The 20,009-nt window shown below is 36.0% G+C and overlaps 1 protein-coding gene and 1 non-coding gene across 4 annotated transcripts in view; both read left to right on the top strand.

Moving 5' to 3' along the window:
* The window catches only part of LRCH2 (leucine rich repeats and calponin homology domain containing 2), a 100,581-nt gene that overhangs the window by 60,811 nt on the left and 19,761 nt on the right, over positions 1–20,009 (top strand). For 2 of the 3 annotated variants that reach the window (XM_035007436.1, XM_035007427.1), the window contains exons 13-16: positions 7,357–7,405; positions 7,487–7,603; positions 14,785–14,829; positions 16,825–16,875. In XM_035007436.1, coding sequence (XP_034863327.1) covers positions 7,357–7,405; positions 7,487–7,603; positions 14,785–14,829; positions 16,825–16,875 — 262 coding nt within the window. The remainder of the gene's footprint in view (positions 1–7,356; positions 7,406–7,486; positions 7,604–14,784; positions 14,830–16,824; positions 16,876–20,009) is intronic. The other variant, XM_035007446.1, reaches the window with a different exon arrangement.
* Positions 17,452–17,580, top strand: LOC118013829. Its single transcript, XR_004680122.1, has one exon. It is a non-coding gene; the product is annotated as a small nucleolar RNA SNORA35 (small nucleolar RNA).

Raw genomic sequence — 20,009 nt, 5'->3', positions numbered from 1 at the left:
TTTAGCAAATGCAAATAAATAAATAAATATCACCTATTATCCCACTCTCCAGAGATGACAAGTCATAGTATTTTGGTATTTTTCCCTTTAGACCCTTTTTCTATCTGTGTGCATGAATATTTGCACGTGCATGTGTTACATATATATACACCACAGAGTTGTATAACCTGTTGCCTACTCAGCACCTCCACGTGGTTGTATAATAGGCATATGAAACTTAACTTTCCAAAACCACACTCTTAATCCCTCCTTGTATGTCTTGAATTTTTTTTTTTTTTAAAGATTTTATTTATTTATTTGACAGAGAGTGAGATAGCGAGAGCAGGAACACAAGCAGGGGGAGTGGGAGAGGGAGAAGCAAGCAGGCTTCCCGTGGAGCAGAGAGCCCGATGGGGGGCTCGATCCCAGGATGCTGGGATCATGACCTGAGCTGAAGGCAGACGCTTAACGACTGAGCCACCCAGGCGCCCCTCTTGAATTTGTTTTTCCTGTATTTTTTCCCATTTCAGAAAATATCAACTCATCCTTATAGTTGCTCAGCTCATTAACCTTAGAGTCAACCTTGAATTAACATGTCACTTTCTTTCACATGCCTTATCTAATCCAATAGCAAATCTTGTTGATTCTACCTTCAAAATATACCCAGAATCTGATCACCTCTTACAACCTTCACACCTACCACCCTAGCCCTTGCCATGTTTTTTAAAAATATTCTTTATTTTTATTCTTTATTTTTATTATTTTTACTTTTTTTTCCTTCCAAGTTTTTATTTAAATTCAAGTTACTTAACATGTAGTGTAATATTGGTTTCAGGAGTAGAATTTATTGATTCATTACTTAACACCTAGTGCTCATCACAAGTGCCCTCCTTAATACCCATTACCCTACTAGCCCATCCCCCCACCCACCACCCCTCCACCCATCCTCAGTTTGGTGTCTATTAACTGTTTCTTATGGTTTGCCTCCCTCTCTGTTTTCCTCTTATTTTATTTTTCCTTCCCTTCCCCTATGTTCATCTGTTTTGTTTCTTAAATTCCAAATACAAGTGAAATCATATGATAGGTCTTTCTCTGACTTTTTTCAGCTCTAGCCATCTCAACTTCAGTTACATAAGCCTCCTAACGGGTTTCCTGCCCTTGCTTTCCTTTAGTCTGTTTTTCAAAAAAGCATCAGATTGTTGAAATGTAAGTCAGATCATATCACTCTTCATAATTCTCTAATGACTTCCCATCTCATTCGGAATAAAAACGAGAGTCCTTTAAGGACTTACAAACCTCTACATTATTTGGCTCCCTCCTGTCTTCCTCTCTTGCCTGGTCTTCCTGGTTAGTTAGTTCCTCTCTAGCTATACTATATACTAGGTCTCCTTGTTGCATCTCAATACACCAGGCATTTCCTGCTCCCTCAAGGCTTTGCCTCTGCCTGAAATGATTCCCCCCTAGATAACCATATGGCTTATTCCCTTGGAGTCAGGTTTCTGCTCAAATTTCACTTCATCAGCAAGGGGTTCCCTGGACAACTTAAATAAAAGAGCATGCCTCCCCCACTTCTTTGTCCTTTTTCCCATACCTTGTTTTATTTTTCTCCAAAGAACTGAATACCCTCGGGGCGCCTGGGTGGCTCAGTCGTTAAGCGTCTGCCTTCAGCTCAGGTCATGATCCCAGGGCCCTGGGATCGAGCCCCGCATCGGGCTCCCTGCTCGGCGGGAAGCCTGCTTCTCCCTCTCCCACTCCCCCTGCTTGTGTTCCCTCTCTCGCTGTGCCTCTCTCTGTCAAATAAATAAATAAAATCTTTAAAAAACAAAAACAAAAAACTGAATACCCTCTGACATTCTAAATTTATACTTTTTTGCCATCTGGCATTCTGAATATATACTTCTTTTATTTGTTTACTGTTTGTCTTCACCACCACACCACCCCCTAGGCACACTACAATGTCAGTTTTATCAGTTATTAAGAGAAGACTATTGAAATCTCCAAGACTAATGGGGGATTTGTCTTTGAAGTTCTGTCATTTTTCCTTCATATATTCATATACTCTGTGTTAGATACATAAATGTTTAGGACTGTAGTGTCCTCTTGGTGAATTTATAGCTTTGTCATTTTGAAATGACATTTTTTATATTTCTGGTAATATTCTTTGAAGTCTACTTTTCTGATATTGTATAGTCATCTCAGCTTTCTTTTGATTAGTGTTAACATGATAGATACATGTTTCTCCATCCTTTTATTTTTAAGCAATTTGTGTTTTTGTGGAGAGAGTGGGTTTCTTGTATTTAGCATATGGTTAGCATCTTCCTTTTTTTATTTAATCTGACCATCTTTTAATGGCAATGTTAATATTGTTTATATTTAATGGAATTATTGATATTACTGTATTTAAATCTACCATCTTCTTTTTTTTTTTTTTTAAAGATTTTATTTATTTATTTGAGAGCGAGAGTGAGAGAGAGAAAGAGCACAAGAGGGGGGAGCGGGAGAGGGAGAAGCAGACTCCCCGCCGAGCAGGGAGCCCGACATGGGACTCGATCTTGGGACTTCAGGATCATGACCTGAGCCGAAGGCAGTCGCTTAACCAACTGAGCCACCCAGGCGCCCTAAATCTACCATCTTCTAATGTGTTTTTGTTTTATCCTTTATAGACATCTTTCCTCTTTTTAATTTTATTTTAAAGTTCCTATTTATCTCCTTCATGGGCTTATTAGCTATAATTTTTTGTTATTGTACATTAGAGATTATTTTAGGGTTTAAAGTATAGTGTTTAACTGGGACACCTGAGTGGCTCAGTCAGTTAAGCGTCTGCCTTTGGCTCAGGTCATGATCCCAGGGTCCTGGGATCAAGTCCTGCATCGGGCTCCTTGCTCAGTGGGGAGCCTGCTTCTCTCTCTGCCCGCCGCTCCCCCTGTTTGTGTGCTCGCTCTCTTTCTCTGACAAATAATAAATAAATAAAATTAAAAAAATAAAGTATAGTGTTTAACTTATCGCAGTCTACCTTCAAGTGCTATTATGCCATTTCATATATTGCATAACTTTACAACAGTATACTTCTCTTTCTTCCCTTTTGGCCTCTGTGGTGTTGTTGCTGTACATTTTACTTATATATATGTTATAAACCCCATAAAACATTGTTATTATTTTTGCTTTAAAGAGTCAATTATTTCTTTTCTCTTTTTTTTTTTTGTAGATTTTATTTATTTATTTGACAGAGAGAGACACAGCGAGAGAGGGAACACAAGCAGGGGGAGTAGAAGAGGGAGAAGCAGGTTTCCTGCAGAGCAGGGAGCCTGATGCGGGGCTTGATCCCAGGATCCTGGGATCATGACCTGAGCCGAAGGCAGACGCTTAACGACTGAGCCACCCAGGCACCCCTCAATTATTTCTTTAAAGAGATTTAAATAATCAGAATAATGTCTTTTATCCTTCCTCCCTTAGTTACCATCTCTTTCTAGTAGCTCTGTATTCCTTTGTGTAGCTCTGTATTTCCATGTATAATTTTCTTTTTACCTGAAGGAGAAACTTTAACACTACTTTTATTACTGGTCTGCTGGTGTTGAATCCTTTCAGCTTCTGTATGAGAAAGTCTTTGTTTCACCTTCATTTTTGAAAGCTATCTTTGCTGATACAAAATTCTAGGTTGACATTTTTGTTTTCTTTCAGTACTTTATTTTTTTTTTGAATGTGGGAGAAACTGTTCCTTGAAATCAACATTGGAATTTATTATGTACCTATTGTACATTTTTTAAAAAGATTTTGTTTTTTCATTTGAGACACAGAGATACAGAGAGAGAGCGCATGAGCCAGGGGGAGAGGGAGAGAGAGAAGCAGGCTCCCTGCTGAGCCAGGAGCCCGATGTGGGGCTCTCTCCCAGGACCTGGAGATTATGACCTGAGCCGAAGGCAGATGCTTAACCATCTGAGCCCTCCGGGCACCTGTCTTTCAGTACTTTAAAGAATTTTCTCCACTGTCCTCTGGATTGTGTTGTTTCTTATGAAAATTCTGTTGTGAGTGTTTGTTTCATAGAACCTAATGTTTCGTTTTTCTCTGGCTGCTGTTTACGTTTTCTTTTTATCATTTGTTTTTAAGTAATTTGATTATGATGTATCTTAGTGTAGTTTTCTTCATTTTTCTTTTGCTTGGAGTTCTTTGAGCTTCTCAAATTTGTGGGTTTATTGTTTTCAGGAAATTTGAAAATTTGGGGCCCTTATTTCTTCTTTGGGGCCCAGATATAATTTCTGTCCCCTGACCTATTCTTCTGGAACCCCAATTATATTTATATTAGGCTACTTGAAGTTTCCCACCAATCACTGAGTTTCTGTTCAGTCCTCTTCAATATTTTTCTTTCTGTGTTTGATTTTTCTTTTTAAATTTTTAAAGATTTTATTTATTTGAGAGAGAGAGCACAAGCAGGGGGAGCAGGAGAGAGAGAAGCAGGACCCCAGGATCATGACCTGAGCTGAAGGCAGACACTTAACTGACTGAGCCACCCAGGCGCCCCCTGTGTTTGATTTTTGATAGTTCTTTTACTAAGTCTTTACTTTCACTAATCATTTCTTTTTTTTTTTTTTTTTTAAGATTTTATTTTTAAGTAACCTCCATCCCAACATGGGGCTCAAATTTAAAACCCCGAGATCAAGAGTCTCATGCTGTACCAGCTGAGTCAGCCAGGCTCCCCTCTATTAAATGTCCAATCTACATTTAATCCCATCCAGTTTTTTTTTTTAATTTCAGGTGTTGTACTTTTCATCTCTTGAACTTTGATTTTTATTTATTTTATGTCTTTTGTGTCTGTACTTAACATGTTTAGTCTTTTCCTCTAGCTTCTGAACATTACCTGATTCAGTTTTTGATTGAATGCTGGACATTGTGAGCTTTACCTTCTTGGGTGCTGGATTTTACAGTATTATAAATATTCTTGAACTTTGTTCTAGGACGTGGTTAAATTACTTGGCGACAATTTGATATTTGTGGGATTTGGTTTTATGACTTACTATGTGGAATCAGTGTGGCATTTAGTCTAGGACCAGATTTGGCCCCCTACTGGAGCAAGACTTTTCTTAGTACTATAGCTGATGCCCCGTGAACTATATGCTTTTCCAGTCTGGCTGGTGGGAACTGGTATTATTTACTCAGTCCTCTCAGAGTTGGAGAATTATTCTATCTAATCTTTCTGGTTGTTCATTCTTTTGCCTAGTGTAGTTTTCTCATACATATGATCAGGGCTCAGTACTCTGTTAAAATTTTAAGAATGCTTCTGTAGAACTTTTAAGTTCTTTCTCTGTGCATTGCTTTTTTCTCTATTACTTTGTCCTGTTAATTCCATCCATCTTTTTCACCCTGGCTCCCAGCTCTGTCTCCTCAGTTCAGGGAGCCCCATGGGCCTTACTCTGGTTCTTCCTCTCTGGGCTAGAAGCCTAGAAACTCTTTTCCTGCAGCAACCTGATGCAGTTATGGGGTTTCCCTTGTTTGTTACCCATCTGTAAGGGATAAAATGTCTTTTTTTTTTTTCTTGCCTGATACTCAGTGTCTTGGAAAGCAGAATTTTATATATTTTGTCTGTTCTTTTAGTGTTTTCCATCACGGTATAAATCTGATCACTGTTATTCTATCTTGGCCAGATGGAAAGTCTAATTCTTACATTTTTTTGTGTTTTGTCAATATTTAGTTTAATTGTTTCTTCCATATACCCCCTCTGCCCCAACATTTAAAAAATTACTGCCCATATTTTTCATATACTTATGTGATTTCATCTTTATTAATATTTAAATCTTTTAGTCATTAATTTTGGTATTTGATATGAGGTAAAGTATTTAGTTTTTTTCTTCCTCTCTTGCACCCTCTCTCCTTCTTTTTCTCACTCCCTGTTCTCCTCACCCTCTGTTTTTCTTTCTTTCTTTCTGTGTTTGTTTTATAATTGGTTAATCAGTTGTTTCAACACTATTTGCTACATAACCTATCATTTCTACGACTATTGTGAATTTCATTTCTTAAATCATAAGTTGTTACATGTGTGGTCCTGTACTTGTCTCCCACTGGAAAATCTATAAATTCTGGATCTAGTAGTATTTAATTACTTTAATTTAATAGAATATATGCAATTATGTAACTTTTCTCTTCTTTATCATTCAGTCTTCCAAATTAACTTCGAAATTCTTTTATCAAATATTTAATATAAACCCCAAAATACTTTGTTTTTTTATTATAGTTTACTTGAGCTGTCAATTAATTTGAAGAAGTTATACCTATAATATTTAGTCTTTCTAAGAATTTTCCAGTTATTCAGTTTCCTTACTAGACATTGGTAGGGTTTTTTTTTTTTTTTTGAGGGAGAGCATGAACGGGAACGGGGAACAGGGTTGGGGGCAGAGGGAGAGAGAGAATCCCAAGCAGGCTCCATCTCACACCCCCAAGATCATTACCGGAGCCGAAATCAAGTGTCGGATGCTTAACTGATCATGCCACTCAGGTGCCCCAACATGGGTAGTTTTTTTTATGTAGGTTTTATGCATGTCTAAGTTAAGTTTGTTCCTAGTATTTTTGCTTTTCCTTCCTTTTATGAATGAATTTTTTTCCAATATATTTTATAGCTTATTATAATTGATACATGAGAAAGCTATTAAGTTTTGTATATTTTTTTTATAACTGGTAACCTTCTTTTAATAATAATAGATTTTTCCCCCTTGGATAATCATGTCTTCCATAAATTTTGAAAATTTCTTTCTCTCTAATTTTTAAATGTTCTTTTCTTACTGTATAATAGAGAAGTTCTACAACAGTGTTGAATAATAACAGTTCTAGTGGGCATTTTGTCTGTGTATTTTTTCCAAAGGAACTTCTTACCTAATGACAACATGTGCGGTCTACTTTCCTGACAAAAATAGATGAAAAGAATTTCTACCATAGCCCCTGTGTGTCAGAATGAAGGGTTAGAGGTTCATAATTTGTAATTCAATAGTCAAAGAATTACTCCCCTAATCTCTTTGGCATTTAAACAAAATAAATTTGTATAAAATTATTAGTTTTTTGTAATGATTTAATGTAATAAACATTCTGTTTTTTCACTGTATGTCTAGGTATTACATTTCTTTTGGCCTCTAAAAAGTCCTTAAAGTAGTCCTTTGCATAGGATGATATTAAATAAACTCATTTTGATGTTTTTTTAAAGGAATAGAAGTGATTGGGAACTTAAATATGATTTTGTCGACTTTAAGTTTTATGTTATTAGTTCAAACCATAGACATGGGTAAATTCTTTAGATTTCTGGTTAAAAAATAAAGAGACAACTTTATATTGTTCAAAATAAATTCCTAAGGGTAATTCTAAATTTTTTAACATATTAAGGCATCTTTAATTTTGTAGTGTCTCAGCAGATGAAGTTAATTCTCCGTTATCACCCCTCACATGGCAGGTAAGAGGAAAATGAATTTCTGTTATATCTAATATTTTGTTCTCATTTATTTAGTTAAAAGAAATTGTCTCATTGTTACAGCCCTTAGAAAATCAGAAGGATCAAATAGATGAACAGCAGTGGCCAGAATCTCAACCTATAATCTGGCAGAGTGAAGAAAGGAGGCGGAGCAAACAGATTAGAAAAGAATATTTCAAGGTACTTTATTAAATTGCAAAATTTACTTTGTAATTATTAGTTTTGATTTTATAAGTTTTGTATTAATTACGTAGACTATAACTAGTTACGTATAGTAAATGTGTTATTTTATCTTGGTTTCCCACATGCATGGGTATAGATAATATGATCTAGTTAAATATATAAAATTTCAGTAATTTAGGATAATTAAGAATGACATTGTAGATCAATGTGAATTGTGATTTACCAGATACTTGACATGAAAGATGAATGTTTGCTATACTGCTAGTTGTAGCAATATGTAGTTATGTTTTAAAAGAATTGCCTAGAAAAGGTCTTTCAGTAGATTTCTTTCACTATATAGTTCGCATATATTTGCAATTAGCATTTAACTGTTTCTGTCTAAATAAATGCTATTTACATGGCTCTAAAAATACTTACAAGTGTTTCTCCCCCATTTTTTCTTCTTGCACCCTTGGATTTCTTAAGATGATCTTTTATCTTAGTTAAAAACTTAAGACTATTTGAATTATCTCAAATTTCTAGTTAACAGGTTTTTAATGAAATTTTACTGTGTATACCTTTGTAAATATTGTAATATTATTCATTTGTGTTTAAAGTCTGCTATGTTTATAGACACCAGTGGAATTAGCATAATCTTCAGTACTAGTCAGAATCCATTATTGGAATTCCTGACACAGATGAACAGTGCAGACAAGCTTCCTACCCCATGAATACCCAATTCTGTTGTTTTTGTGCACCTTTCTGTTTCCCAAAGCCTAATTTTTATCTAATAATAATAATTTTATGTAAATACATGGTTCTGTGCTAAATTATAGGTAGTTTGATGTTTATATCACTAACGGATAAGATTATATTTCATGGTTTTCTCTGTTTGAGTGAAGTGGTTATCTGTACACATTGATCTGTTTCCTTATATGGGAATATAACATATTTGGAAGTAGTATCATACGACCAAAACAAGAATGTTATGTGTCATAGCAAGTCTGTGATAAGTTTCATCCTCCTACAAGTAATTACTGAATCCTTTTATTGAGCTTCATGTTACCTGGTCAATATGAGAGATAATGAAGAAATAAAAGGGAAAAATAACAAGGACATTTCTAAACAGAACCCTGGTCAGTAACGGTGAAAGTCTGTTTATCCCAAGTCTTTACAGATTTGCAGTTATATTGACATTCTGACATTTATTTCAGAATCTCCTCTTTCAGTTTATAGGACCTTGAACAAAGGCCCTCAATAAAATTTGTTAGTAGATAAAACCTGATGAATGAGTGATGGTGTGGGGAAATTTTAGTTTTTCTGACTAATGGAAGAGATTTTGATATTTATTTGATCTACTAGTAAAGTAAAAGCATCTAAATTCTGACAGTTTATCAAAACACTTGCATAGCACTTACTAAGTGCCAGGTACTGTTCTAAGTACAAATATCAACTCATTTAATATTCATAATAACCCTATGAAGTAAGTACAATTATCATTCCTATTTTATAGATGGGGAAATTAAGGCACAGAGAGGCTAAGTAATATGCTTTATGTCACTTAGCTAATAAGCAGCTGAGCCAAGATTTGAACCCAGAGCCTATGCTAAACTGCCTGTTTATCTACTGCGGATAGCCTAATATCAAATGAAAACTTTCAAATCGATAGTTTTATTGTTTATAAAAATACAGTAACCCAAGTGAACTTCTCAATAAAGTCTTAATAGAAGCCTCAGTGAGCCTTTAAAAAAATAGTTCTTTGATTTAGTAGCGTCATTTGTTAAATATTTTATTTTTTAAGGCTTAAACATACGTCCTATAATATTTCTATTTTATAAGCCGCTAAGAGATCAATTGAGGTAATCTTTGAAATGTCCATTACGTTATCATCATTCAACAATTGTTAATTTCTTCCATGCTTTTAATAAAGTGGGTGCAAAATTAAGCTTTAGTCATTGGGAAATAGTTTAAGGAGATGTGTAGTTCTCCTCAATAGTCAGAAGATGTCAGTGTTAGGACACTGAAAAAAATTGGATGTCAACAGTTTTTTTTCCTAAGATGTAAAAAAAGATATAAACCTGAGATACTACTTCTAAGTTAAAACCATTATTCAGAATCGCCAGTATTTTCTTGCTTAAGACGTCATTGATACCTATGAAGTGTCTTTATTTCAAAATAAAATTTCTCTTACTTAACCACCCATCTCCCAAGAATCAAAAGGTTTTATTCATAGGATATATTACTGAACTTACTCTGGATTTATAGTTGATTAAACATGGAAAAATATACTGCTTTAGAGATTTATATCCAAATATCACCAAGCTCACTCAGTGATAGCCCCGTTAGCTTTGTGGTGTTAAGAAACATACGGAGATTTCGTGCAACTTTATCCTAACACATGTAAATGACTGAGCCACAAGATTTCTTTGTGTTCCATGGTAAATTATTAATGGCATTGTTGTTATTCAGTATATTTATTGAAAGTGTTTGTGTGTATGTCTGTGTATGTGGATCTCTTCATTTATTATTTCTCAGTTGCCAAGACTGATTTTGGATAGTAATGTTTTCCAGGTAAGCCTCTGAAACTAAGTAAAAAAGGTATCAACATATTAGCCAGATTATGTGAGCAAGAAGATAAATTGGGTCAGATTATATGAGTAAGTAAATCACTGGAGGAGAGTTACACTAACTCTTCTAGACTCCCAGACCACTCTTGTATAGATTACTACTCTACTAAATAAAACAATGTCCTCATGGCCAAAATAAAGTCACTGCATTTTTCAAAGCAGAGGTATCTCAGGAAATACATTACTTTATTAAAAATCTTTTACAGAAAGGCAAATGTATTTTACAGAAAGGTATTAATGCTTTTAATAAGATACACAACAAAATATGAACATCTAATTTTTTGATAAATTATGTTTAATATAAATTAGTAGCTTTAATTTCTTCTAAAAATAATAATACATGGCTTTCTAAATACACTTGATTGATTTCTAAACAAGAAAGTTAAAAAGCATTAGAATAACTATACAGTATTAGTTTTAAGGATTGATTTATTGAAATGCCATATATGTCTTCAAGTGTATCTTATTAGTGTTATGATAAAACATTATAATGACCCTTAAAATACATATCTGATTTCATAAATACAGTATATCTTCATTTAAAGGCTGATGCCAAGGAAAATATTTTTATATATTTTCTCTGATCATGATTAATTTTATACCGGATTAAGGAAGCCAACTGGGTTTGTGAAATAACCTGATTTGTTTTGTTCTCAGTTCTCAACACCTTTTTTGTTTCTCTGGTTTGTAAATTGGTCTTTACTATATTATTTGAATTTAGATATAATAAACTTCAGTTATTCAGACTCATACTAATTGAGGAAAGCTGAATTGATTCAATAAAAGTTGGACTTATAGAACATTCTCAAACCTGTGCACATACTAGGTTTTGGGTGTTAGGACCTTTAAGTCTGTGCAGTAATGCAAACTAAGGAGTACCTTTCTAAGTTTTCATATGTAATGAATATTTTTAATTAGAAGTGTAGTTGAGTAATAGTAATACAAGTCTCATTATCTATGTTCTTGGCCTCATTACACTCTTTCTTTCCTTTATCAGTTATTCACTCACTCTTCTACATCCTTTCCATCTCTTTACTTGCCATCTGATACATAGGCTCAGACCTCTGCACTTTTCCCCAAGTCCCCTTGCAGCTGTTGCCTTGTTTGTCTCTTTTCTTTTAGGGCCAGACTTACCATTTCTATATGTCCAGTTTCTGATCACTCCTTAACCCACCACAGTCTGGCTTCTACTTTCATTTCTCCATTGAAATAGCTCTTTACCTAGAGAATATGTACCTAAGAATTTGACAGCTATGGCCACCACATTGGTCTTCATGAAACTCCTGTCCTGGTTTCTATCTCATTTTTCTTCCTTGGTTCTTCTGTTTTCTTTTGGATGTTCTTCTTTCACTTCTCTTCTGACTTTGCTTCTGCTTGCTCTTAGGGGCTCATCCTCTTTTCATTACCCTAAAAACTCTCTCTGAAGCTTTTATGACTCCAGATGTCTCATATTCTGGCGGGTCTAAATTTACATCCCATAGCTTTTTTCCTGGTCTTCAGACCTGTTTCTAATTGTCTGGATGCCCTACATGTATTTCAAGTTTGGTATGTCTCTCCCTCCTGCCCTTATCCCCCATGGAACTTGCTCCTCCTCTCTCTTCTTTATTCGAGTTAATAGTAGCAGTGTCTCTCTGGTTGTCTGTGCTCTGTACATCAGTCCTCCTGGATCTTTCCCTCTCTCATTCCTCTCACCTAATTGATCACCAGGATGTTAATTATATGTCCTTTCTCCAATTCATCATTTCTTCTCCATCTCTACTGCCCTTGCTTTTGTTGGAACCCTCATTCTTTCTTGTCTAGGCAATTGTAATAACTTGTTAATTTGCCTCCCTTTCTGGAGTTTCACAGTCCTTAGAGAAATCCCTGGCTTAAATTTGTTTCTTGGCTATTATCAGTAACACAAAGTTTGGGCTTTTAAAAAACTTAAGACGCCATGCTCACCTACTTCTCGGAGTTTTATTACCTGCCACAATTCACTCTCCTCTCTAGCCATATGGCTATTATTTTTTAAAGATTTATTTATTTATTTTTAGAGAGATTGAGAGAGAGAGAGAGCATGGGTGGGGAGGGGCAGAGGGAGAGGGAGAGAGAAATCTCAAGCAGACTTCCCGCTGAGTGTAGAGCCCAATGGGGGCCTCGATCTCACAACCTTAAGATCATGACCCTAGCTGAAACCAGGAGTTGGACGCTTAACCGACTGTGCCACCCAGGCACCCCGCCATACTGCTACTCTTTGTTTTCTGCATAGGCTGAGCTTTTTATTTTTATTTTTTTTTAAAGATTTTATTTATTTATTTATTAGAGAGCGAGCGAGAGAGAAACAGCATGAGAGAGGAGAGGGTCAGAGGGAGAAGCAGGCTCCCCGCTGAGCCGGGAGCCCGATGTGGGACTCGATCCCAGGACCCTGGGATCATGACCTGAGCCGAAGGCAGTCGCTTAACCAACTGAGCCACCCAGGCGCCCTAGGCTGAGCTTTTTAATTCCTTTGTGCTTTCCTTCTTCTGAGAATGCCCACTAGCCGTTTTTATTCCTGGCAAACTTATACTAATCATTCAGGATTTAGAGATGGTAGTATAGCATAGTGGTTAAGAGCCTTGGCTTCTAGGATCAAACCACTTTGGTTCCAGTTTTTAACTTGGATATTGACTAACTGTGTGACTTTGACAAATCACGTAACCTTGCTGAGCTTAATTTTTTTTCTATCCTCAAATGACTCTAATAGTGTCTTCTTTTACAGGATTCTTATAACTACTGAATTACTTGATAATGTAAAGTGGTTATGAGAATAGCACTTGCCACAAAGTATACATTTAATAAATATTAGCTTATTATTCACTCCAATGTCATTCTTTTGTTTTGGTTTTTGTTTTTGTACCAGTCATCTTTTATCAGGTATTAATTCTCAGTTAAAATAGGAAAGTATTCAGCAAATATCAGGGATGCCTGACAAAGAAGGTCATGGTCAGGAATGCAGACTGCGCTCTCCACAGTGAGCCCTCTTCAGTGATACATGTGTAGCTGTTTATGTTTGAGTTCCTTGAATGAAAGGTAATAGTTGAAAAGCATGTAAGATGCCAGCAACATAGAAACCCCAATGATGTTTCCTTTCTTCACATTGACATACTTGTGATACTGGTAGTAACCTCTTTGAAACAATCCAACCGTGCCTTTAGGGGTGAGATCCTGCAACAGTATTCAACTTGGCAGCTCCTCTGTTTTGATGTCCATGAGTTTTTCTCCTTTACTGTTATGACTGATGCCATCTTCAGGTCCTAGGGTCTGCTGTGCAAATGTCACTCTTTTGTTGAAGTAGAGTAGAACCAAGAATACATACTGTCAGCAAGCATCATGCCTAGGGGTGGCAAGTAGGTTTTTTCACACAGGCCAACTCCATTCACTGGCTATCTGGAACATTGGGTTGCAAACATATTGAGACAATGTCTGGGATCAGCTGGAAAGAGCACCCTGGTAGATTAGTGATAGTTGTCATAAATCACTGGAGAGACAATGAAGGAATTTAGATCTGTATTTGTAATCCCTAATACTGCTTGCCTCCCAATCTGTGGTTGAGCTATCAGGTAGATTATCTAGTTTTCTAAGAGTTAAGGAATATAAAGCTGCATAAGTAAAGGGGGCTATTAAATAGAAGTTTGAATGCCAGGTAAAGAAATTTGAACATAATTTGAAAGTAGGTGTTTCAGTAGGGGAGTCATGAGTTAAAAGTAGTGTTTGGAGTGTTTAAATCTGCCACTAATTTGCAGGATTATTTGTGGTGAGGAGGATTTAGAAATAAGAACCCTAGAGGACTTTAAAATAAGAACTCTAATGGTTGTCACACTGTATTTCTTTAATTCTTGATTCTAAAAACAAGCGCTTTTCCACATACTAGCATTTTTTATTTTAAGCATATGACCTTCTGCCTCAGTATAAAATACAGATAATAGTATTTACTTTAACATTGTTAGGATGATTAAATGGGTTGATATATGTAACACACATTCGTCAGTGCCTGGTATATAGTAAACACTTATATAAATATTAGCTATTATCACTATTACTGTTACTGTATAGTCAATATATATATCTAACATAATGGTTTTTCTTACCTGAAATCAGTAGGTTTCTTAACAATAGATGGCGTTTTTGAATAGTGAGATTACCAACTAGGTGTGAGGTAATGGGGGCCTAGGATAAGTTGGTGGTTGTAAGAATTCAGAAGTAAGTCTGAGAGACTATACAGAAAGAATTGACAATGATGTTTTGGATATAGTGGATTAAGAAAAACGGAGAGCTTAAGACAACTTTCAGATAGAAAACCTGAATGAATGGGAAGTGGATTGGCTCAGGAAGGAAATGTTAATAGGTATATAGAATGATGCCTTGCACATGAAATCACTGTATGTGTTAGCTATTAGTAAGTGGTAGGACCGTTTAAACTGGTTATATAATTAAAGTTAGTATCAGATGATTTAATAAAAGTACCAAAATATGAATAAACCTCACTTATAATTTACTGGTAGAGAACTCATATGTTCAAAGAAAAATAAAGTGTATGTTTTAAATATTTTTCAGTATAAATCATCAAGGAAGAGTTCAAGTGGCAATGAAAACGATGAGGTGAGAAAAGAGGGTAATAGTAGCAATTATTTAAAATGTTCACTTTTCATATGTAGTTGGCTCAAAGTAAAAGGTAATACCTCTGTCAGTTTCTTGGTTAGTGATTTAATGCATGGGTTTTTTCCAGTAATAAAAACTGCGTATCATCATGCAATTACTAATTTAATTATGTAATTTCCATATATCCTTTATTTTGAACAGAATTTCTAATAGTTCAGTTTTAGAATTTTATTAACATTTGTCTTTTACATTTTCTCATCTTTTGTCTTCCTGAATCAACCTCGTCGTCAGTTGAGATTCTTTTGGAATTTATTAATCTTTTTCTACAAATTTTGTGTCCTATTTTAACATTTAAAATTAAATTGCTACAGTTTGCACATTATTATAAATTTTTCTATCTCGCCATTTTAAATTATGCAGCAGCTTAGCATTTTTAAGTGATACTGTGTCATCACTCTAAATGTGTATTTTTGATTGGAGGGATTGGTAGTTAATTTGATGTTGAGTACTTTAATTTTAGGAAATGGAATCATACAGAAAATGTTTGCTGAACCCTGAGCTAGAGGTGCAGCTTGACTGTTGTTCCTGTCCCTTTGTATTTCATATCCACTTTGGTCCTTCCTGCCTTAATATCTGATCAGTTACCAAAGACCTACTTTTTCTTTCTGATACTGAAATATTTTGAATACAGTCCCCACCTACATTTCTGCTTTTTCTGCCCTGGCACAGGCCCTTAGCATTTTTTGCCTGTACCACCACAATAGCATCCTTGCTCTTTTCCCTTTTCCCAGTCCATTTTCCTCCCTGCAGCCACAATGATTGCTCCAAAGAACACAAAAATGGGCTCAGGTCGTTCCCTTGCTTAGAAAGCTTCACTGTGTCCCTGTCACTTAGAAGGTAAATTCTTGGTCCTTCCTGATCAGGCCTCTGCTTAGCACATCAGCCTCAGCTCATGATCTGTCCTGCTTTCTCTTTCTTTCACTGTACTCTCCAGCAATATGGATTGCTCAAAGGTTTTCTTTCATTTTTGCTTCTTTGCCTTTGTCCTTGTCCTTTCGGACATCTTGGAATGTTGTTCCCTTCCTTCTCTTTCTGGTAAACACCTACTCAGTTTTTTGCTTTCTCAGGAAATTTGCCTTTCTCTACCACCCCAAGTGCCCCTTACCTGTGCCTCATCATATGCCATGCGTAATATGCCATGAGAAGGTTGTATTACCTGTACAAATGAATCTCTCTTCCCCATAGACTGAGAGATCCTTGAGTGGATGGTATTTTACTAAATTTTAATATTCCCACTGTCTAGCACTGTGTCTGACATATAGTAGGAAGCCCATAATCTTTTGTTGAATGATGAATAAATGTCCTTTGTGGTATGCATATTCAAGGTTAAATGTGAAGGTTTTTGTATTTGGTTGGTAGTAGTCATTCAAAAAACATGGACCATTTAATATTATTTTATGCAGTTAAGTTCTTTGTGATTACTTTTAAGCCTATATTAGATACACATAATTTTCCACATAAAACGTTCTTACTTGGGGTGATGGAAATTTTGTATGCCTCAATGTACCTCTCTCAGATTGTAGCGTCTTGTTGACATTTCCTGTCAGTAATTAATCCTAAATATGGATCTCTTCTAAGAAATATGGGAAGATTTTTTCATTTTTGTTATTTAAAGGAAATAGATTTATAGAAATATTTGATGTGAATAGATAGTGCTTTTGATACCTTACAGTGTTTATGAATCAGTCACCTGGGGATCTTATTGAAATATAGAGTCTGGTTCAGCAGATCTAGGGTGGCCTGAGATTCTGCATTTCTCACAAGCTCCATGCTGTTAGTTCACAGACCACACTTTGAGTGGCAAGGTGGTTGATGGTATTTTCCAGATTCTTCCTTTAGCACTTGATCAAAACAATTTTCAGTTTTTCTTTTATATGTCTAAATCATCATTTGTATTTTAATTTCATCTTTCATCTTTTTATTTTTATATTTTAGCAAGACATTGATAATGCTAATATGTCACCACAATCTCCAGTATCATCTGAGGTACCAGTTCTGTTTTTATATGTGTTTACATAGGTTACTTCCTTGTCTCTTCTCTCTAGTCTCATCATTCTTTTTCTTTCAAACAATATAATTTATTCACCCACTTAAAAAAATCCATAGGTTGGGGCGCCTGGGTGGCTCAGTTGGTTAAGCGACTGCCTTCGGCTCAGGTCATGATCCTGGAGTCCCAGGATCGAGTCCCGCATCGGGCTCCCTGCTCGGCAGGGAGTCTGCTTCTCCCTCTGACCCTCCCCCGTCTCATGCTCTCTCTCTCTATCTCATTCTCTCTCTCAAATAAATAAATAAAATCTTAAAAAAAAAAATCCACAGGTTAATTTGTACAAACCTAGCCTATAAAAAATTCTTTTTTTTTTAGCCTATAAAAAATTCTAAGAACACCATCTTTTGTACAAATATTCATAATAATAATATCACCTGGATTACTTATTGGAAAATGCCTACAGAGCATAGAGAAGACTTCATTTTGTAAAATTCTTATGTTTTATAATTCATCTATATTTTGAAATAAATGATAAGAATAGCTTTGCCATTTTAAATTTGAAAGAAGTAATACTCCAGCATTGTGCAATGGCCTTTGGTTTTTCTCGTAACCAATTAGGTCTGAAAGCAATGCAAGAGAAACTTCCTTTTTCCACGAGAAACTTCCCTGTGGTGGGTTGTTCCTATCGACAGGAGGGTACACATTTCCTGGCATCTTAGACCTAAGGGGGAGCATGGGGAGAAAGGGTGGATGAAAGTTAGCATTTGTGATATCTCACCCAAATATTCTGGTGGCTTGAATGATTGATTCTTCTAATTTGTTAGACCCACTGCTTTAGAAAAAGAGATAAATTTAAAAAATTCGAAACAGTATCTTGTTCTACTTCAGATTACCTTATTTAGTATTCTAAAAGTGTGTTGGCATTAGTAAATAAATGATTATGTATTCACTTGGTGAATTCAGAAATTTCTTTAAATGTTTGGATCATCCATATTCATCATATAACTTTGGCTAATTACATAGATAGTATTTCATTTTATATAGGTGGTGTTAATTTTTTTTTAAAAGCCAGGATCATTTGTCTTTTGTTTTGGGTGAGTTGCATTATAAAACTTTTAAATGGATTTGGATATTAGTTTTATAAACATGTTTCTAAATTATTTATATGGCAAGTAAAATGGTTTGCATCCTTTTAGAAAGTAATTTAAATTAGGATATCCTAAAATTAGTCTTTATCACATGTTCTTGTTAATCTTCTCTTTTACTTTCAATTATAATAAATGTAAGCATATCAGTGACTAGTTCCCTAGTTGCGTTATGATTTTGTGATCTGTGCTCATGGAGAGACTATTAGTGCCAGTTTTCTCAAATAAATTATATTGCTTTTTTTGTTAAGATTTTATTATTATTTATTTGTCACAGAGAGAGAGATAGAGCACAAGCAGGGGGAGCAGGAGAGGGGGAAGCAGGCTCCCCGCTGAGCAGGGAGCCTGATGTGGGACTCGATCCCAAGACCCTGGGATCATGACCCGAGCTGAAGGCAGATGCTTAACCAACTGAGCCACCCAGGTGCCCCTATATTGCTTTTACAATACATTTTGCTTACATTTGGATAAGTGAAATTTTGGGGAATTCCTAACACTTTAACCAAAATAATGAAGACAGACTGTGAGCTTGTGGATGAATAGGGTGATGAACATGGGTTTTGGTGGCTCAACTAATATTCAACTTGAACTGTATAAAACATGTTAATCAACAGAAGATTTAGAGAATCCACAAAATTCTGATGACTTCCATTTCATCTGTGAAAGAAAATGGTGAAAACAATTAGTATAGTGCTATACTATTTTTTTGTTAAAATTAAAAAAAAAAAAATTCAAGTAGGCTCCATGCACAACGTAGGGCTTGAACTCAAGACCCTGAGATCGAGTCACATGCTCCACCCACTGAGCCAGCCAGGCACCCCTAGTATAGTACTATACTGTTTGTTTTTTAAGTCTGCTCCATGCCCAGTGTAGAATCCACTGCAGGTCCTCAACTCATGAGCTGAAATCAAGAGTCAGACACTTAACTGACTGAGCCACCCAGGCACTCCTAGTACTATACTGTTAACAAAGTGCTTGCCTATACACTTGAACCTAAAGTAGTCCCATGAGCTGGGTATTATCCTCATGATTCTATAGCTAAAGAGATTGGTAACCTTTCCCAAAGACCCCAGTCAATAAATAGTAGACAAGTGACTGAAGCCCAGACTCTAGCTGCTTCACAGTTATTGCAAATATTAAAAAAGATACAGCTGAAATTACTAAATTTCTTATCACTACAATTTCCAAAGTGCTGGGGCGTCTGGGCGGCTCAGTCGTTAAGCGTCTGCCTTTGGCTCAGGTCATGATCCCAGGGTCCTGGGATCGAGCCCCACGTCGGGCTCCCTGCTCTGCGGGAAGCCTGCTTCTCCTTCTCCCACTCCCCCTACTTGTGTTCCCCCTCTCACTGTGTCTCTCTGTCAAATAAATAAATAAAATCTTAAAAAAAAAATTTCCAAAGTGCTTTCTTTCAGTTATCTTAGTTAATCTTCACAACAAACACCCCATCTTAAATATGAAGAAATAGTCACAGAGAAATTAAATGTTTTTTTTTTTTTAATTTTATTTATTTATTTGAGGTAGACAGAGAGAGCACGAGCAGGAGGGCAGAGGGAGAGAAGCAGGATCCGCACTGAGCAGGGAGCCCATCGTGGGGCTTGATCCCAAGACCTTGATCATGACCTGAGCTGAAGGCAGATGCCTAACTGACTGAGCCACCCAGGAGCCCTGAGAAATTAAATGTTTGCTCAAAAGTTAGCCTAAGCTTTCTAACTCCAAGCTCAGATTTTTAAAATATACGTATTTTTTTCAAAGATTTTATTTATTTATTTGATAGAGACAGCGAGAGAAGGAACACAAGCAGGGGGAGTGGGAGAGGGAGAAGCAGGCTTCCTGTGGAGCAGGGAGCCCGATGTGGGGCTCAATCCCAGGACCTTGACATCATGACCTGAGCCGAAGGCAGAAGCTCAATGACTGAGCCACCCAGGCTCCCCTAAAATACACTATTTCTTTCCACAGCACACCACTGTGTGAAAGCACTTTGGAACAAT

Source organism: Mirounga leonina, unplaced genomic scaffold (assembly GCF_011800145.1).
Source record: "Mirounga leonina isolate KUSES-001 unplaced genomic scaffold, KU_Mleo_1.0 Mir_101664, whole genome shotgun sequence".
Taxonomy (NCBI): Eukaryota; Metazoa; Chordata; class Mammalia; order Carnivora; family Phocidae; genus Mirounga; species Mirounga leonina.
This window is presented reverse-complemented; position numbering and strand designations above follow the sequence as displayed.